This window comes from Ornithorhynchus anatinus, chromosome 11 (assembly GCF_004115215.2).
Source record: "Ornithorhynchus anatinus isolate Pmale09 chromosome 11, mOrnAna1.pri.v4, whole genome shotgun sequence".
Taxonomy (NCBI): Eukaryota; Metazoa; Chordata; class Mammalia; order Monotremata; family Ornithorhynchidae; genus Ornithorhynchus; species Ornithorhynchus anatinus.
The window spans coordinates 47,205,423-47,226,382 of NC_041738.1; the positions used below are offsets into that span (position 1 = coordinate 47,205,423).

Sequence of the window (20,960 nt, forward strand, 5' to 3'; positions counted from 1 at the left end):
TTCTCACCTTTGCAGGCATCCTAAACTGATGGTTCTGATCAGGGAACTGAAGGCTTTGGGATTTCATGATTTAACAAAGTGCTTTGTCCCTGCTGGACTCAAAGCATCATCACCCTCATCAATGACCACAAACATCTATTGTGATTGGGTTAGAGTTAGATACAATCCCCTCCTTATGGCCATTTAAATTGTTTGGGCTAATACAAGTGCACACAAAGATCCAAAAAATCAGACCAGCTCACACACACAAAAATTTACCAGCCCAAACGTCTCCCTAGAAGTGCAAATGAAAGCGATAAAAATCCTTTTTTTTCCTTTTTAAGACCCTACAGATGTGTGTTTGTACAGCAATCGGTGGGAAAAGCAAATGAAAGGACATCCCTAAATTTTTATGTTGATCCTTGTGGGCAGGAAACATTTCTGCCAACTCTGTCATATTGTACTCTCCCAAGTGTTTAGTTCAGTGCTTGGCACACAGTACGCACTCAATAAATATGATTGATTAATCATGGTTTTTCTCCTTTGATGACAACTCTGAGTCACTGGATCTCCCAGATGACTTTGCTTCATGAATGAGGATTCCCCAAGTCAAATCTCCCCCAAACATCCAGCTATATCTGTTTTGACTCCCTTTGGTAAATAACCAAAGCCTTCACCAGGTGGATAAAAAAGTCCCATGTTCAAATTGCTGGAAAGGCATCACCAGGAAAATGACTGAATTTTCAAATAATGAATGGGATTTGTTAAGCTGACACTATGTGCAGAGCACTGTACTAAGCACCTTGGACACTACAATGCAGTAGAGCTGGAAGACCTAGACAGTGCCCAAAAGATTCCCAGAGACACATCGTTTTTTCAAAACCTTTTCATGATGAACGTGTCCCAGAAGAGGAAATGAAATCAATAAGTACAAAGAACTCCTGGGAGAAATCCAAACAAATCTGTATTTTGCATATTGATAAAGGCCATTTAACTTACTTGTAACTTTGGAAACCATGAAGGAGTTGGAAGACTTGTATTTACTGTAAAGCAAAGGAAAAATATGAATATATAACCACCTTCTAAAAATAGACCGAACTTGACCCAGCTTTCACTGTCTTAGTATTTGCTGAACAGAGACACATGTTTTCAAATGGAATCAAGTATCAGAGAAATGTAATATTTCCAAGAGCCTGAAATCTCATCAGCATTACGTTTGCCTTCTGCTCTCATCCCCACTGTTAATCCAGAAGCTTTTTGCTCACTTTATTTAATGAATCTTGCTTAATTTAGTAGCCTGACCAGGTGAAAAAGCATGGCCTCGTGGAAAGAGCTTGGAGCTAGAAGTCAGAGGACCTGAGTTCTAATCCCAGCTCTGCCACTTATCAGCTGTGTGAACATGGGCAAGTTACTTCGCTTGCAGCATGGCCTAGTGGATAGAGCGTGGGCCTGGGAATCAGAAGGTCATGGTTTCTAATCCCGGCTCCGCCACTTGCCTGAAAGTCATTTCACTTCTCTGTGCTTCAGTTACCTCATCTGTAAAATGGGGATTGAGACTGTGAATCCCACATGGGACAGGGACTGTGTCCAACCTGATTTCCTTGCATCTTCCCCAGCACTTAGTACAGTGCCTGGCACATAGTAAGCGCTTAACAAATACCATCATCATTATCATTATTATTATTACCCTGTGTCTCAGTTCCCTCAACTGTAAAATGAGAATTAAGCCTGTGAGCCCTATCTGGGACAGGGACAGTCTTCTCATCTGTAAAATGGAGAGTCATATCTGTTCACTCTCTGTTCAGTGTGAACACTGGTTGGAGCAGGGACCGTCTCCAACCTGAATACCTTGTTTCTATCCCAGTGTACAGAGCAACTGCTTAATAAATACCATAATAATTACAATTATCATCATTATTCCCAAGTGCTAAGTACAGTGCTCTGCACACAGTAAACACTCAATAAATACCACAAGTGGAATGGTAGCTCATGTGAATGTCAAATAAGCTCAACAAATCATAGAACTACAAAAATCTGGAGATAAGGCCTAAATCAGGAATTACCTTGAAGATTCAATTCCATTCCTTTCGGACTTCACAAAAAAGGGGACTCTGCCCCTTCGGGTGATATCTACCAGACCTCCTTTGTCGTCTATGACCCCGTAATGAATTGCTGCCCGGCAAATGCTGGATGACTGCAGAGAACAGAAGAGAGAGAAATTCAACAAGTCTTTCCTGAAAATCTTTTTCAGCCAAGAAAGCAACAGTTCCAAACGAATGTTAAAAGTTAGACCAAAAAGCCAATTTGATCAGAGTCTACTAGAAGGCTCAGTCATAGGATAATTGTCATCCCATTTCAAACAGTTAACATTAATCTAAATTATAGAATTGATTATCTTTATTCCTGAGGCTAACTTGATTCTCAAAAAGTCCCCATTAGTAACTTTCGAACTTCTATACTTATCCTGGCAAATATAGCTCCCCCTCAAAGAGTGCTTATAACTATTGAAAAGTCTGTTCTCCTTGATGGCCATTAAGTGAAAGCTTTTCAGGCCTGGTTTTGTCACTTAGTAGACAAGAGCTTACCTTTCCTCCATTTCAAGCCTTTATTAGGGAAGGACTCAAATTAAAAAACACTAAACTTTTCAGTTTCCACTAGTTCAACTTAAACCTCATTCAGAATGTTTGCATATGCTCAAAAACAAAAAACAAACAAAAAGACTTACACTTTCATAAAAAAGAGTTCCAAAGATCTTTGCCTTGTTGTTCAGGCAGCCTGCTGGACACTGGTACCTGATTAAGAAAAATATATGTATATTGGAAAGATTACAATCAATTCTTAACTCCATCGATTTGGTTTTTCAAACCTATTTTTTGACACAGATGTCTTTTCATATAATCTTTTCTTCAGAAAGAATCCATTCTTTAGCTCCTGTGGAGTAGATATTTTCTAAGTGAGGACTGCATTTTAAGTAAAACCTTAACCAGAGTTCTTGTTTGGATGGGTGGAGACAAGAGACTTGATTTTAATGGTCTAGGTTGACAGGAATGCAGTGAATGAGGGGAACAAAATTTCAGTGCCAAACGTTTAATAAATGGTGGTGACCAATTGGGAACTGTGGGTTATCATGGCCATCCATCATTTTTAGCATGAAGTAAATGGAGTTGCCCTCCCGCTAGACTTGGCATGTAATTTGTATTGAAAGCAATGAAAGACTTTTTCATAAGGATTATACAGCAACTTGATTCTAGTCAAAATGAACAGAATGTAGCTCATGGGTATTCCATATTAGCCAAGCCTATGGCACTGGTACTCCTACTGGCCTACAACAGCACAAGTGTGAACACAATGAAATGGTACCTGTTGCAAGTTGAACCTTTGCATTTGTCCCTCATTTTGGTTTCACACTTAATGACTTGTGCTAGGAGAAAAAAAAAGAAATGTAAATGTCAGAGGTAAAAAACAGACAGAATGAACTTGCAGAGCCAGGACCATCTGTAAAAAGACTGTTCAGCAATCCACCAAACATATTTACTGAGTGCTTATTCTGTGTACGGCACTGTACTGAACTCTTGGGATTGGACTAGAGTTAATGGACACCATCCCCACCCTCAAGGAATTTACAACTTAGAAGGGGAGACAGACACAAATACATATTACAGATAAGGAGAAGTACATAAAGGGCTAGGAAAAGTGAGTACCCAAGAGCTTAGGTGACACAGAAATTCTGAAGTGACTGCAAGGGGAAGCAGTGTGGGTTAGTGGATACAGCACGGGCATGGGAGTCAGGAGGACCTGGGTTCTAAAACCCCTCTGTCTCTTATCTGCTGTGTGACCTTGGGCAATTCACTTCACTATGCCTCAGTTACCTGACCTGTAAAATGGGGTATGAGAGTGTGAGTTCCATGTGGGACATGGACTGTGTGCAACCTGATTAGTTTGTGTCTACCCCAGTGCTTAGGACAGTGCGTGGCATAGAGTAAGCACTTAATAAATACCATAAAACGGGGGGAAAATAGGATGGGCAGATGAGTTGAGGTCATTGGCAAGGCTTCAGGGAGGGTTAAACTTAGGGGGAGAAGGGTAGGGTAGGTAAGCCAGATTCCTTGTATCACCACTGGTTTGCTCTTCAGTGTTGCCTCTGCTCCTGCTCCCTTCTGGCTAAGCTCATCTTCACAAGGAGAGGCTTCTCATGGAACACACTCCTGCTTGTTGGCAAGAGAAATACCCACAGAGATTCTTCTCCTCTTGACTGGCGGTCTCCAAAAGAGTCCCTAGCTGCTGCTTACACTTGCCCGCCACTAGTCTGACGTAGAGGAAGTGGTTCCATATTTCTCCATTATTTTTTTGGTCCTCGGGTCCCACACACTCTTAGGCCACTAGGGTCCAGTCTTGGAGTTGTATGATTTCCTTGTATTCACCTGACTGTTTAGTACAGTGCCTGGCACATAGTAAGTGATTAACAAATACCACATTTATTATTACGAGGCTAGGGGGGCGGTAAATGCTGGAAGAAACTGACTCATGTCTTTTGTCTTGGTGGATATAATCATAATAGTGGTATTTGTTAAGCACTTACTATGTGCCAGGCACTGTACTAAGCACTGGGGTGGATACAAACACGTCAGGCTGGTCACAGTCCCTCTCCCAACATGGGGCTCACAGTCTCGATCTCCATTTTACAGATGACTTAACTGAGGTTCAGAGAGGTGAAGGGACTTGCCCAAGGCCACACATCAGACAAGTGGTGGAGCTGGGATTAGAACCTTTGACCTTCTGACTCCCAGGTCTGTGCTCTATCCACTATGCCATGAAAGGAACCACCAATCCACGGGACAAATATTTCTGTACCAGTCCTCTTAGTTAAGAAGCAACTTGTTTCATTAGCTTTTCTCCCTTTGAGAGCAGGAGTTGTGATCTCCGCCCCAAAGAGGGGTTTGTCAGATAAAGCAAGAGACCTTTAATATAGGCCACTACCAATCTGGCAGGTGAAATTTAGAAGAATTATTCCCTCTCGTCAACATCGGGCAGAAGGTTAGCCTTCACCCTGGAAAGCACTGAAATCTTCTGTGGGCGGCCAACAATCTTGCCATCTTTCCTTAGAACGGGGCCTCAGTTTCAACTCTGTCCTCACATGGGGGAAAAAAAGGAATCGCCAAATAAAATACCTGACTGAAATAAAATGCCACCCAAGTGTAATTCGGGCCCGGCAGCTCTTAGAATGCTTATTTTAAAAATTACTTACAGGGACAGAAAGAAAAAATCCTTTTTAAAAAAGAACGTCTAGGGTCTGGGAAGCTTTGAAAGCAACATCTCACCCTGCTGCCCAGTGTTTGCCTACTGGAGACCTCTCAGTCCACCCACTCCACTCATATTTCCACCCAAAATAAGATGCCCTCCTACAGAACTGGTTCAAAGCGGGCAAGAGTTGAAGGACAAAGATGCTCTCTTACCCATGTAATTGTCCACAGTGGTTTTCCTGGGCTTCGTGGGTTTGGTTACCTTCTCTTGGATCCACACATGTTTTTCCTCGGGAATCTGAGCCACCTCGACTTCATTCGTCTCGTCTGTTTCAGGGTTTTGACCATAGGTCTCATCTTATTCGTGGAGAGAAAAACAACATATTGGTATTAACTGTAAACTCAACTGTGCTTTAGAAGGGCATGGCTTTTTTTGTTGGCTTGAGGTTTTGTTTTACAAAGATTCATTTCTGAAGATTTGGAAGCTCAACAAATGCAAGTCAAATGCAGAATCAACCGTGCCCAGGTGGAATTATACCAGGCAAGGTGGTTTGCTAGTGTTCACAGTATTTGCTTTGTACCTAAGGAAAAGGATTGGCCAGAGGTTAGGGCCCCTAGCTGAAGGTCAGAACGCCAAGGTTCTGGTCCAGCTCTCCTGTGTACATTGGGATACCATGGCTGAACAACGTCATGGAAATGTTCAGGGAAATAATCTGCGCCACTGACCACTGGGAGCTACTCACGTGAAAGGGAGGATACCTGACCCAATAAAGCAGCACCAAAGAGTTTCTAAAGATACTGACTTCTCCATTAAAGCCCAGACCAAGTCTTCGTTAAAAGCAGGAAAGATTCTGCCTCACTCTCCCAGGGACTATTCAAATATAATGATCATTTACAATTCAATCAGTGGTATTTACTTAGCGCTTACTGTTTGCAGGACACTATCCTAAGTGCTTTCACAGGACAGGCCTTATTCCACAAAGGGAAGACCAGGTAGTGTAGAACTAGGCAGACTGACTTGATACAAATTAAGATCAGAACACTATCAGGAAAATATTAGGCAGGGCACTTTGATGATTAGGCAAAAGGGGCAGCTCTCCTGGGTCATCAACCTCAGGAAGTCTTGCAACCACTTGGGTTGGGGATGGGGGGTTGGGGGGGGCTACAGCCATTTGCCCAGCAGCCTTTATCCCTGGCCCTCAACCAAAGGGAAAATAGCTCCAATATTATTGAGGAATGGTGAGTGGGCAAAGGTGGAGGGCACACACTGCCCAGGGAGGGCAGAGGGAACAAGCTTTCACCCAGAAGCCCCTAAGAGTTGAACTGCTTCAACCCCCCAGAGCTTGAATTTGCCTCATGAGGACAATGGTGTTGGTTTTTAAGATTAATTAAGGAAGGGCAATCTGAAAATCCCCTTCAACCCACTCAATAGCACACCTTGAATATCTGGAAGAACTCTCATAATAATTCAAAAGGAAACTACACCATATACAGCTAGAAGGCTATAAAGGACGAGTTAAATTCCAACATTCCATTATTAGTGCTAATTATTACTTAAAAAGTGTTGTCTAAATTGGGTGTCACTTGTTAGCTACTTCTTTTACTTAGAATATGGTGGATTAACCTTGCTTCCCACTCTAAATCAAAGTTCTCTATTTAAAAAGATTTCTTCTCATCTCCAAATACTTGTCACATTTTCTACTTGTCTTCCATAGGCAAATTTTTGCCGTCTGGTGAAGTTCCTCCACTGAGTCAAAGAAGCTCTGGGAAACACAGAGTTCATTGCTTTGTACACTATGCAAAATTCTTCTTTATTCTCCCTATGTCTCAAATTCTCAGGAAAGGATTCTGGGAGAGAAGTTACTACCTTCCATTGTTCCTCAGAACCCTGACTGCTTACCTTCTCTGAATAAAACCACTTCCCCCCTTCAAAGCCCTACTGAAAGTTCACCTCCTCCAAGAGGCCTTTCCAGCCTGAGTTCCTCTTTTCCTCCTCCCTTCCCCATTGCCTCAACTCCCTTTGTCTGTTCTATCCCCATCCCTGCCCCTCACCACTTGTGTATATATAATAATATATTATATATATATATAGGACAGATTATTCTATTTTATTAATGATGATGATTAATGATTCTATTAATGAAATAGAATTATATAATTCTATTTCTTTCTATTGATGCCTCTCTACTTATTTTGTTTTGTTGTCTGATTCTCCCCTTCTAGACTGCGAGCCCATTGTTGGGTAGGGATTGTCTATTTGTTGCCAAATTGTGCTTTCCAAGCACTTAATACAGTGCTCTGCACACAGTAAGCACTCAATCAATACAATTGAATGAATGAATAAAACCATGGAAATATAGAGAGGGACTAATCAAAAACATCTATTGAATATAATAAGCATTGGGTGGATGTTAGTACAGACCCAATCTCCGACCCACGAGGACTTCGGAAAGTAGAAATCGGATGAGAAAGTTTGCTCAATATCTGGATTTTGACTGTCTCTGATGTGTGAATGGTTCTTTCTTTCATTTTCTAAATCAATTCCACTGATCAATAGGTTCTGTATATGCAGTTTCACTATCCTGTTGGATACAGAACTATCTTTAGATTCACCTCTGATGAAGGTCTCTGTACCAATGTAGAAAATTAGCCTCCTTAAGGAAACAAACCAAAAACGTTGGTCATCTTGAATCACACAGGGTGTATGGTCAAGGAGGTTGCATGGGATCATCTCGCAACCAAAACGTAGCATCCAGACTTGCCAATCAGTGGACCCAAAGTCCCTTCTAATTATTGCCGTATTTGCTAAATGCTTATTAAGAGCCAAGCACTCAACACTGGGGTAGATTCAGGATAATCAGATTGGAGGCAGTCCCTACCCACTTGTGGCTCACAGTGTAAGGGGGAAGGAAAACAGGTATTTAATTGCCATTTTATAAATGAGGAAACTGAGGCCAAGAGAAGTTGACTTGCTCAAAGTCACACAGAAAGAAAATGGAGGAGTTGGGATGAAAACTTAAGTTTCCTGACTCCCAGGCCTGTGCTCTTCTGATTATGTCAAGCTGCTTCTCAATTCATTTTTAATTTTTAAGCATTTAAAGATTAAATTTCCCTACCATGAATCAATGATGGACTTTAATGTAAAGAGAGGCAATGTGGTTGAGTGGGCATGGCCATCTCCAAAGGGGTCTAGGAGAACTTGTGTGTCTGAGTCAACTGAGACTTTTCAGAAATGTCCCAGAGCAGCTCATATAGGAGAGGTGCACATCTGCCCTGAGTGCTAGGCCACGGTGCTACATACATGGCTGTGGGCTTGGGCAGTTGCAGGGATAGAAGGAGGGGGCCAGAGAATCACAAAATGTGCTTCATGTAACCTCACACCCCTCCACTTACTTGCTCTAGGTATCTGCAGGCTACATGCACCTAGAGCTTATGGAAAGGGTGTGCTCCCATTTTAGCAGATGCAAAAATCATGCTGACAAAATCAAAGAGGGAGGCAGAGTGGATTCTTAATAATGATGATAATAATAGTAATAATGCCATCTGTTAAGCACTTATTATGTACCAGGCACTGTACTAAATTAGAAAGCACAGGTCTGGGAGTCAGGAGACCTGGGTTCAAATCCCAGATCCATCATGGGCTTGTTTTGTGAAGTTGGGCAATCAATCAGTGGTACTTATTGAGTGCTGACCATGTACTAAGCATTTGGGAAAGTACACTACAACAGGATTGGAAGACATTCCCTGCCCACAAGAAAATTAGAGTCTAGAGTAAGCTTACAGTCTAGGCACATCACCTAACCTCTCCAGGACCTAGTTTCTTCATTTGCAAAATTGGGATAAGATCGACTGTGAACCTTGTACGGGACAGGGACTGAGTTCAATTTCATACCTTTGAATCTATTCTGGTGCCCTTTAGCAAATAGTAAATGCTTAATAACTATATTAAAGTGTCTAGGAAGTATTAACTCAGTGGATAGTGCACTGTCCTGAGATACAGGATGGGCTTCGTTCTCTTTCCTGCTTCTATCCCATGATTTTGAGACCAGTGGGGATAATTGACCTCCAATTTCTTCAGATTTGATGCCTGCCCCTTAGTCACTTAACTGGAATGTGCCAAAGATGTTTGAGAAAAAACTGGTAAGGTACTTTAAGAGTCTCTAAATTAAAAAGGTTCCACCGAACACAAATAACATTTCTGTTTCCAGCCATTCCCCTAAATGAGGCCAATACGGAGAACCAGTTGATCTTCTCTCGATGAAAGACATCCCTGTCTGCCTCTACTCTTCCCTCCAGAGCAGAGTGCTGAGCAATGGGGAGAGAAGATTCTGTACCTCGATAACACAGGTTGTTCTTGCAGCTGCCTCCGTAGCTGGGTGGGCAGGCTGAGCAAGGACGGCCGTTTTTGTAAGGAGCTTCTCCAATCCAGTTCCCCCTAAAGACAGGCAGAGGGACAGCATGAGATGTACTTGTCTGCTGGATCGATACACAGTACAGCATACACAAGCACACACTTGCCTACCGTACTCTTGGAGGCTCTGTACCTGGTTCCTGTCTTTGCGGTCTCAAAACAGTGGCACCAAAGTGGTCAGTGGGAAAATGAATGTTCCTACTGTACTTGCAAGCTGGCAGATTGCAGCAAAGATGGAAAAAGGCTGCTCTTTCCATGAACTTATAGTCTGTAGCTTTCTAGCGACAAGTAAGTAAACTGACAACGCACAGTAGGCCCCCTTTTCACTTCACAACTGTTTAGACACGAGCTAGTATTTGCATTTGGCTCTTTCAGATGGCCCTTGCAATACCGCTGCAGCCACAAGTCGACCAGTGTTCCTTGAATCGTGTGGCGGCTGATCTGAAATGCGGAGCTTGTCCATCTAAAAATGGGCAGCACTCTCCACCCCAGAGAGCCATTTCTGAGGCAAAAGACTGACTCTCAACCCTAACGCTCATCCTGCAAACCCTTGCTTGGAAGAGGCGGAGTTGAAACTGTCAGGACAATATAACAGTCTCAAAAATATGAGGTGGAAGTGTGCAATTGTCAAAATTGCGCCACATATAAAATGAGTTCTGCTTCCTCATAAAAAGACTCAGACTTTTCAGAACATAATATGAAATGATGATTCATTCAATAGTATTTATTGAGCGCTTACTATGTGCAGAGCACTGTACTGAGAGCTTGGAAAGTACAATTCGGCAACAGAGAGAGACAATCCCTGCCCAATAACGGGCTCACAGTCTAAACCGGGGAGACAGACAGCAAAGCAAAACAGAACAAAACAAAACAAAAAACACACAGTCTGGCGCAGACATCATCAAGATAAATAGAATCATAGATATATACACATATATAAAATAGAGTAATATGTACAAATATATACACACAAAATAGAGTAATAAATAGTATATACAAATATGCACAGTGCTGAAGGGAAGGGAAGGGGGAAGAGCAGAGGGCGGGAGGGGGGGAAATGGGGAGGGGAGGAGGAGCAGAGGGCAAAGGGGGAGGCCTCAGTCTAACTGCCACTGTAAATACCTTCTTATCACTTGGCTGCCCCTTTACAGTAAAATTGAAATTTTCTTCTTCATAGAATATAATGTAGCCATTAGAATGGGAAGCAGCGAGGTTTAGTGGAAGGAGTACAGACCTGGAAGTCAGAGAATCTGGATTCTAATACTGCCTCTGCCGCTTGTCTGCTGTGTGACCCTGGGCAAGACACCTAAATTTTCTGTGCCTCAGTTACCACATCTATTAAATGGCAATTTAATCCTCTTTCCTCTGAATTAGACTGAGAGCCCTATGTGGGACAAGGGCTGTGTCCAACCTGATAATCTGAGAAGCAGCATAATGTAGTAGTTAGAGCATGGGCCTGGGAGTCAGAAGGTCATGGGTTCTAATCCTGGCTCTGCCACTTATTTGCTGTGTGACCTTGGGCAAGTCACTTCACTTCTCCATCTTCCAGCTGGGATTGAGACTGTGAAGCCCATGTGGTACAGGGACTCTGCCCAACCCGATTTGCCTGTATCCACTCCAGCGCTTAGTACAATGTGAAGCACAAAGTAAGCCCTTAATACCATTATTATCATTATTATTATTTTTATCTTGTATATGCCTCACTTAGTACAGTGCCTGGCACATAATAAACCCTTAACAAGTACCATTAAAACAAGACAAATGAGCATACTTACTAATGTAAAGAAAAAAAAAAATCAGAATGAACGTCAAACCCAAAGACTCGTCTGGGTACATTTGTGTGTTCAGATTGACAATTTACAGTGCTAACCCAAAGAGTTTAGCTCCTCTCTCACTCCACCTGATTCAGCCTGGCAACTGGGTCACAATAACCAGGGAGGAAAGCCTTCTTTGTGGTATCCAACACATTTGGGGCAGAATTTGATTAGGACTCCAAGCCATCTCCTTTCACATTAAATAGATTGGGTCTCCTCTTTCAAGTAATGTTCTGCAGTTATTTCTGATGATTTGAGAATGGGTGAAGGTAGTTTGTGTGAGGAAAGGAGATGTGGAATAGACCCTCCAATCCTGCAACCACAGAAATAAAAAACAAACCCAAAAACTAGGGTAGCCTCAATCCCACCAAGGCTTCTAACTTGGAGCCCTTTTAGGAGATAGCTAAGCTTCATGAAAAATGACCTAAGCCAATCTGCCTTTAGCTGAGCAAGCTGCTGAAATGTTACCACAGACATGCCTGGTATTCTTTCCAGAGCCTTACTTTTCCGCTCAACCCCAAATGGGCCAAGTCTGCTAAAAACCATGTGGACATCTTAGTTTCAGCCAGTCCTTTGAAAACAATGTCATGTGTAAACAGGGCCTGTGTTCCTTACTTGATTTCAATCTCCAGATATTTCTTTGGACTAAACTAACTAGATTGTGATCTTAATGTGAGAAAGAGAAAGAGAAAAAGATGAGAGATTGGGAGAGGGAAAGAGATGGAAAATGAAGAGAGAGGGAAAGGAGGGTGGAGAAAGGAGAGAGGGTGGGGAAAAGGGGGGGGGGAGGAGGGCAGAAAGAAAAGAGGGAGTAGGAGAGAAAGCGAGAGAGAGAGAGAGAGAGAGAGAGAGAGAGAGCACACAAATATAAGCATAATCATCTCTCTTACTTTGGAGAATAATTGCAGACGAGGTAGACAGCATTCTCCCACACTTCTCCCCACACATTCATCCTCCTGCAGGTGTTCACGGCACAGCCAACCTTGTTGGTAGTGGCCCAAACTATCTGGAAAGACAAGGCATGCGTGTTAAAGCAAAGTCAAACAAATCAGCCTTGGGTCCATCCCCTTTGGCCTCTTTTCAGATTCAATGCCTTTCCACGCTTCTCTGAGATACCTCTGCTATCCATAAATCAGGTTAACACTTGCATTTTTCTTAAATGTCAACTAAGGGGCTGATATCAAGATCTCACTTTTAAAAGTAAGTGCTTTTCCAACTCCTCCACCGCTTTTCAGTCTTCAAACTCCTTGAAGAGAGGATACCACTACCCTTGATTTCTCCCAACAGCCCCTATACATTGAAAAGGGGCTTTTTCCAATGCTTCTGGGCATCTGCCTCTCTCCTTACCTGGGTATAATGAGTGCACATGGGCCCAGAGCATCTCTCTGGACACCAGGGATTACACTCATGGGGGTATGGGTAGGTATAATCTTTAACTTCATCGTACCAAGACTGGACATGGAAGGCAGGAGAACGGTACCTGCAAGAAAAGAATCATTTTATAACTGGGGCCAATCATTGTGAACCACAAAATCCCATTATACTGCAATGCCCTCATGGAGATCGACTACTTCCAGTATTCTGGGTTCTTTGGATCCTCCCAAGCACTCAGTACAGTGCTCTGCACATAGTAAGTGCTCAATAAATGCCGATTGATTGATTGATTTGGAGAAAAGGCTTACGTGAAAGTAGGGCATAGTTAAAACGAGAGGTTGCAACTTTCAACCATTCTGCACTTGGCATTCTACTCAGATAACTATAGGCGACAACCCTTGAACCTCCAAAACCCCACTTTTATCACCCAAGTGATTATGATCAAAAATAAACTGATGTGTGAGATAGATTGATTATTTTTTTTCTCTTGAGAAAGTTCATATCTGGTATGGGGTAGCGTGAGAAACGAAGCCTCAGAAGGAAGCCAGCCTAGCAGTATCTGACAGTTCTGAAGGATGTTTTGGAGTTGTGCCATTTGAAGCCTAGTTCTTAAGGAACGATTAATGATACCCAGACCAGCAAGGAGTGCAACGGGTATCAGGTAAAAGCACCAGCAGATTGATTCTCACCAGGAGCTGGCAAGACCATTTGTTTTGCGGTGAAAAACAGTCATTTCTTCCCGGCCTGCTGGATCGGGGCTTAAAATTTACCAGGAAAGAAAATAAACTTTTTGCTAACCCAGGATTGTGCTGTAACCCGCAAGTGTAAACAGAGTGGTTTCAATACAGAAAAATTAGGAAGAGAAATGACCATTAAAGAGCAATGTGGTGAACAAGGCGGTTAGAGGCCTTGTAACAATTACTGTCTGGACGCAAGAGCAGTACGGTGGTGGTCAGTGACAATTTTAGAGAAACTTCTCTTCGGACAGTCAGCTCAGCTGGAAGGCAGTGCTGTCTTCAGAGGTGCTTTCGAGATCTTATCTTTCTTAAAATGGCTCCCTTACCTCCTGATAGTCAATCACTTGATCGGTCCCCTAACAGAATGTTGCAATCCCAGAATTAGATAGTAAGCTTATTGTAGACAGGAAATGTGTCCATCAACTCTGTTGTATTCTCCCAAGCACTTAGTACGGTGTTCTGCACATAGTAAGTGCTCAATAAATAGTAATAGATTGACTGGCATGCAGTCGGATATGTCATTAAAATGTATTTTTCACATATCAATACACCTAACCCAAAAATGTTCAATTCCCAACTTCAAAAACACTGGAAGATAACATTTGAACTTTGAATAAAAGCAAATTTAAGATTATAAAGAAGAGATGACCAGTAGTTCTGGAGAGTAGGGATCCTGTCTACCAACTCCATTGTACTCTCCCAAGTGCTTACTGCAATGCTCTGCACACAGTAAGCACTCAATACTTATTGTTGATTGATGGGTGCATTTCAAAACCCAGCTGTATAAAAAGACTGAGATCTCTTGGTATATATGAAATAAGAAAACAACATCTGAAAACTCCACAACTGTAATGAGAGATCGCAGGGGCCAGGCCAAAGAGGCTTCTGGGTTCTTACCTGCCCCAGTGAACTGCTAGATTCTGTCCAATGGACATCAGTAGAGTAGTGGGTCCGTGTTCCCAGATGCATTCATGGGCCCAGGCTTCTGCCGACTTCTCCAACTCATCATCCCAGGTCTGTGGAAGAGTGAAATGTAGGCAAAGTGGAGCAATTTAGAAACCAAGAGTCAGTGAGTAGAGTATGGTCTCTGGGTGGTCCTATTGACAAGAACTAAAGCAGAGCGGCATCATGGTATTGGCGGGAACTACCCCTTGGCTTTCTGAATGAGCAGACTAGATATGAAAAAAAGACAGAAATAGGAATGGCACAGGACCACTTTCTACCCAAGACTATCAGAAGTATAAACTCAAGCAGGACAGACCTAAGCAAGGTCACTGTCCTTATAATGTGTGAGGCTGAGGAGCTCAAACTAAGATGCTACCAACTGTGTTCATTTGTGTGATTTAGATAATAAGTTCCTTGAATAGAGGGGACCTGGCTTTTACCTTTAATGTAAACTCCTAAATTCACAGTGCAATAATCTGAACACAGAAGGTATTCACTAAATGCTACTGAGTGAATTAATGAAGTAGAGAAGCTATGTAGCCTAGTGGAAAGATCCTGGACTGGTAGTCAAAAGGACCTGAGTTCTAATCCTAGCTCTGCCACTTGCCTGCTGGATACCTTTGGGCAAATCACCTAACCTCTCTGTGCCTCAGTTTCCTCATTGGAAAAATGGGCATTGAATACCTGTCATCCTTCTCTCTGTGAGACCCTTCTGGGACAGGGACTGCGTGCAATCTGATTATCTTGTATCTAACCCAGCACTTCATACAGTGTGCAAATTAAGAGATTAACAAATACCACTATTATTATTACTACGACTACTATTACTCTTCGTGGATGAATGAATGAGTGAAATCTGGGCTCCTCCTTTAGAGGACAAACTCCTCCAAGGCCAAAACTATTTCTTCTGCTTCCTTGATAACACCCCCACCCCCCCAAAGTCTTTTGTATCTAGTGGGTGTGAAATGTTGTTTCCCAACTGACTGGCTGTTGAAATTTTAAAAGCCTTTATAAGTACTGATGACAGGATTCACTTCCTGAAGACTTTGCTATGGTGAGGTATTAATGTTAGACCTGTCTTAAACCTCTGTCGGTAGGTAATCCATGGCCAGCAAAGGTGGATTACATCTCTCCCTAATAATAATGTTGGTATTTGTTAAGCACTTACTATGTGCAGAGCACTGTTCTAAGCGCTGGGGTAGATCTAGGGTAATCAGGTTGTCCCACGTGAGGCTCACAGTTAATCCCCATTTTACAGATGAGGTAACTGAGGGACAGAGAAGTGCAGTGACTCGCCCACAGTCACACAGCTGACAAATGGCAGAGCCGGGAGTTGAACCCATGACCTCTGACTCCGAAGCCCAGGCTCTTTCCACTGAGCCACGCTCCCTACTCAGCATATTCACCCACTGCAACCCCAGTGGGTGAAAGCCCAGGGAGAAATATCTGGAGGCGGTTAGCGGTGTCAGCTGGGGTGAACTGAAGCACAGAGAGGCTATCCAACCCTCCTGGAGGCTGTAGATGCCTGCTTATTGAGGCCAATCCTGGCAATGCAATCCATTGCAATGCCTGTCAATGACACGCATTAAAAACATTTGGCCAACGGGTGAAAATCCGCCCCCTAATCCCATGCCACGAAACCTTCTCTGACCCCTCCGCCCAAGGGATTGGCAACCCATCTGAAGATGGAAATCCATTTCCAACAGGCAATTTGAGTCCATCTTCCAGTTCCCAGAGGCAGGGTGAAGTCTAAGCTCCTTCGCAGCTGGCTGAACCAACCTTCAGGGTCACTGGCTTCTTAGAAATCATTGTTTATTTTGTATTCCAGTTCATTATCAACATGGAGAGCGCTTTGTTTTGGCTGAAGGCCACTGCCCGTACTACTGTTCTTTCAAAAAGAAATAAATAAATAGAAATCCTTCTTAAGGAGAGAAGGCCCACCAGCCCTGCAGGGTTTTGTTAAGGTAATAGAATTTTTGGCCAGCTTCTCCCCAAAGAATGTACACAAAAGTGCACATCTGGTACATGCAAAACCTTGTCAAAATGGAACCTGGGAAATCAGTTTCCATTAAAACAGAGGCACTCTGCTACGAATCTTAGATTCCTCTTTCCTTACATAGGCAAGTCAGAGAATACGTTGATCTTAGTACGGGCTTCGGATGTACTTTCCGCTCATCTCTGTTGGCTCTCCCTTCTTTCCTCACCTTCTGACTAAATTGGAGTCATCTTTTCCCCCCGTCTGCTCCACCCCTCCAACTGAAACTAGGGCCCAGGCCGATCAGTCATTGAAGTCCATCAGATATAAACTCTGACATTCCCCCAGCCAGCCGTGTGGGCAGTAGGTCAGAAAGACGTTTGAACTACTCTGTCACAAATTAGCATTGGTCCTTTTCTTTTTATGGAATGAAGGGATTTCTGCCCAAAGAATGTTGACCCCATTCCCCATCACTATTTCCTCTGGGCTCCTCACCCTTAAGGTGGCCTACTATATTCAGCTTTTCTAGCCAAGTGAGGGCACAGTTAAAACAAAGGATTCAAGGTGAACTCACGTGTTGAAACATCCTCTAGATAATGTTAACTAAATAGGAATACATGAAAGACTGATTATGGTTTTTCCAAGTGTCACCATTCTATACCCAACTCCTTTCTTCACAGCATATAGGGTTCTTTCATTTGTGCTAAATCTCCCATTAAACCACTAGAAAAGCACATTAAGCAAAGACAAACATGACCATGCTTGACAAGTAAACAGAATCCAGCCAGTGAATACTCTGCAACTGCAACAGAGTTAAACTCCCCTGCCAATGAAAATACATTTGGCTGCCTTGCAGAATCTTGCATTCACTTTTTTTTTTTTTAAGATCCATCCTCCCCAGTATGCCACGGACAGCTGAATGTTTCCATTTGCTAGTTGTTTTTAAGCCCCCAGATGAAATAATATGGATTTGAAATAGCAATTCTAAGAGACAATTATTCTTTCTTGCTGACAAAGTCAGAATGTTTAATAGCTAAGAAGTTGGCACCAGAAGGTGAACAGTCAGTGCAATAACAGAACTGTCTTTACTTTTCTGCTTTTCTTTATTTTTCCTTCTCCCTCTTGATTTCATGAAAATTGATTTCCTGCAGACTTTTATAGTGAGACCTAACATATGCCCAAAGAACTCTGGGTTCCAAAAAAAAAATAAAATTGTAATTCTGAAAAGGATTTCCAGAGTCGTCCTGTCCCAAACATCCACTTCTGGAGAGAATTGTTCGGAAACTCCCTTGGACCTAAGCGAGCCTAGTTTTTTTCCTTTAACAAGCTCCTTGGAAGGAGCCTATCTTATGCCTTCTGAAAATACTAATTGCTTTTACCCACCTGCCATTTCCCTTTGGATCATCAGTGTGTCTATGCTATTTAGTCATAACAGAATCATCGTTATCCACAGCACTACTTGAGCACCCACAGTGGGCAGAGCACAGACCTTTGGGAAATATAAAATACAGAAGAGGAAGACAGTGTTCCTGCCTTTGAAGAACTTATAAACTAATAAGAGAAAGAAATAGGCACAAGTTGCCAAACATAGAAAAGGTTAAAAAAAAAAGATCATGGATGCAAAGAATAATCAAAAAAGAAAGAAATTTGAATAACAAAAGAAATAGACATGTGCTAAGATGGCTGATAGGATGATGTGAAAATAAAAGCGGGGAGGACACACATGGCAAAAAGCAGGGGTGGGGGTTGGTTAGCACAAGCTTTCAAATGAGAGAAAGATATTCTGTCTTTACTCCAGTCACTTCATGACCAGGTTGACAAGGGCATAGTTGGCTCAAATGCCTCTGGTATCACCATCCACTATTTTTCAATTTTATCCCAGTATGGATCATTTATTGATAATCACGTGACTTTTCGAAAAGCACAACCCAAGCAAGGAGGCTATCCACCCTGCCAATAGTATAGGAACAATTTTAATGTTTTTAAAGGTGGAGGTGGAAAATACTTTCACAACTACGGAGCTCCATTGGGGTCCAATTCCAAGCCTGGGGAATTTTCTCAAGGAAAGAAAATATGCTTATTCTACAGATCTCTGGAAGAAGAAAGTGACTATTCTTAAAGGAAACATTGGCCTTGCTTCACCTCGTAAAATGGAAGTAACCTTTCACTACCTTAAGTTTGAAGAGACTTACAAGGTTGAAAGAATGTGATAACATACCATCCAGAGCACAAGGCATTCTCAGGCCAAAGTGGTAAGAGAGCTATCATGAATAGTCTTCTCCCTGGGCTGGTTCAGGACTGGTTCAGTGGTAATGGGGCCTTACATAATATTACTGTCATAATATTCATGGAAAATTTAGATTGACTGCTAGGAAACAATTTTATAAAGCTTAGAGCAGTTAAATGGTGGGAAAATCTGCCAAGGGAGATGGTGTAATGGTCATTACACTATTGAAAGGACTAGGCTAGACACTTGCCTATTAGAAATGATTTAGAAATGCCAGGGGCAGAGAGATGGAGCAGATAATCCAAAAGACATGGATTCTTCCACTAGCATGAAAGCCCATTATGGGCCGGGAACACGTCACTTCTTTTTCCTGTACTTCTCAAGTGCCTAGGACAGCGCACTGCACACAGTGGGAGTTCAAAAACTCCTACTACCATTATTATTTCCAATCCATATTAGCTTGTGATCTAATCTTCTATTTACTGTGGAATGAAACGACTCCAGGAAATCAGACATTTTCCCCAGGAAAAAATAAGATAGTGGGTTAGAATATAGTCCCCTTACTAGACAGGGGCCTGGACTCTAACCCAGTCTTCCTAAGAGAAAGTGAATTAACCCAGACCTTGTCCTCTGAACACTTGCTTCCAGAGACAGACTTACCATGTATTCCATATTTGAGGCCGGCGGGTAGACCTGGCCTCTCAGCTTGTTGTGGAGCATCAGTATCTCTTCTTTGTCTGACCGGGAGATTGCTCTCCTGACTCTGGAATGAGGCTGATCATTCTGATATTTGCTCAGAAGCTTCTCCAGATGAGTGGCATTGGGTAAGAAAAACCCCTGGGTTTCACTTAGGAGAAGCACTAATCCCAAAGGAAGGATCCAAGACATGGCAGCACTCATGGTTTCTCTCTACTTGATGAGAATCTGGACAGAGAGGCAGCACTTAGTATTTTCCTCGAAGGCAGCTGCAGGGCTCTTAACAGATCTGGAATTAAGTAGAAGGGAAACAAACAGTAACTCAACCTTAGCATTAAACCAGATATGGTATTCGCCCATGCAGTGAAGAGTTCCCAGAGAGGTAAGAGATTCCAATCAGGAAATACAGTGTAACAATCCAACCCAACTTCCCCTATAATCCCAAATTCTTATCCCTGCTAGGTACTATTGAATTCCAGAATTCTCCTATCAGATAAGTGTGATAACACCTGATACTTACATATACCAATCATGTATTTACCTCCAAGAGGCCTGCATTGAAAAATCCAGCTTATACCACTCCCAGGAGGCAAATGACTTTCAAGCAGGTGGTCTATGTTCTGTATCTCCCTGCCCACCTTTGGGACCCTTAATAAATGTTAAGAATAAATGTTGGAAAAGCAACATGGCTTAGTGGATAGAGCATAGGCCTGGGGGTTAGAAGGTCATGGGTTCTAATTCCAGCTCTACCACATGACTGCTTTGTGACCTTGGGCAAGTCATTTCACTTCCCTGGGCCTCAATTATCTCACCTGTAAAATGGGGATTAAGACTGTAAACCCTATCTGGGACAGTGACTGTGTCCAACCTAACTTGTATCCAGTGCTTAGAACAGGGCTTAGCAGACAAGTGCTATAATTATTATTATGTTAAATAACCACAATACTGAAATGGCCCATTTGAATTTGCATCTACAGCTAACAGCAAAGAACTTAGCTAGGAGTAATTGGGTTTGGCCAAGAGTTCAGTCCAATGATGCTCATATTTGATTTAAAAGAACAAATAATGATACAAAATCCGAAACAATGAAGTCCAACACCAAGACTTCGAGATTTGTGAGGAAAATAGCATTCTAACACACTGGAATATGTTTTCTCTTCTGGATTTAGGTGGCCACTAGCTATGCCCTTGTCTTCTGTACTCCCCACCAATTCTCCCCTCCTGTCATGTTATGCCTGGTTGGAGTGGAGAATACCAGAACAGTCACCCAATGGGCTACTGTGGCAGATAAAGTATTTACTAATTTCAAATGACTGTAGATTTTTTCTCTAGAGAAAATATCCCCAATATAACCATCCCAGTTTTGTCTTCCCATCCCTTGGCTACATCTCGGACCCTTTCAGAACTAAACATCCTTACAATGGTCCATTTCTGGGGCAACTTTCCATTTCATCTTGCTGGGGAGAGGATCAAGTTCATTTTTATTCCTAAGCAGACACTGCGCATACATACACCATGATTACAGCTATATGGCTGACTTTTCACTTGCAGAGGTGAAAAGG

General features: G+C 42.5%; 1 protein-coding gene across 1 annotated transcript in view; it reads right to left on the bottom strand.

The window, feature by feature from the left end:
- Positions 1-20,960, bottom strand: part of CRISPLD2 (cysteine rich secretory protein LCCL domain containing 2) — a 48,565-nt gene that overhangs the window by 21,580 nt on the left and 6,025 nt on the right. The window contains exons 2-11 of the mRNA XM_001509865.5: positions 19,363-19,687; positions 14,453-14,571; positions 12,792-12,924; positions 12,335-12,450; positions 9,554-9,654; positions 5,433-5,576; positions 3,340-3,400; positions 2,705-2,771; positions 2,043-2,173; positions 979-1,022 (exon numbers count right to left, since the gene is read on the bottom strand). Coding sequence (XP_001509915.1) covers positions 979-1,022; positions 2,043-2,173; positions 2,705-2,771; positions 3,340-3,400; positions 5,433-5,576; positions 9,554-9,654; positions 12,335-12,450; positions 12,792-12,924; positions 14,453-14,571; positions 19,363-19,602 — 1,156 coding nt within the window. The 5' untranslated portion in view covers positions 19,603-19,687. The remainder of the gene's footprint in view (positions 1-978; positions 1,023-2,042; positions 2,174-2,704; positions 2,772-3,339; positions 3,401-5,432; positions 5,577-9,553; positions 9,655-12,334; positions 12,451-12,791; positions 12,925-14,452; positions 14,572-19,362; positions 19,688-20,960) is intronic.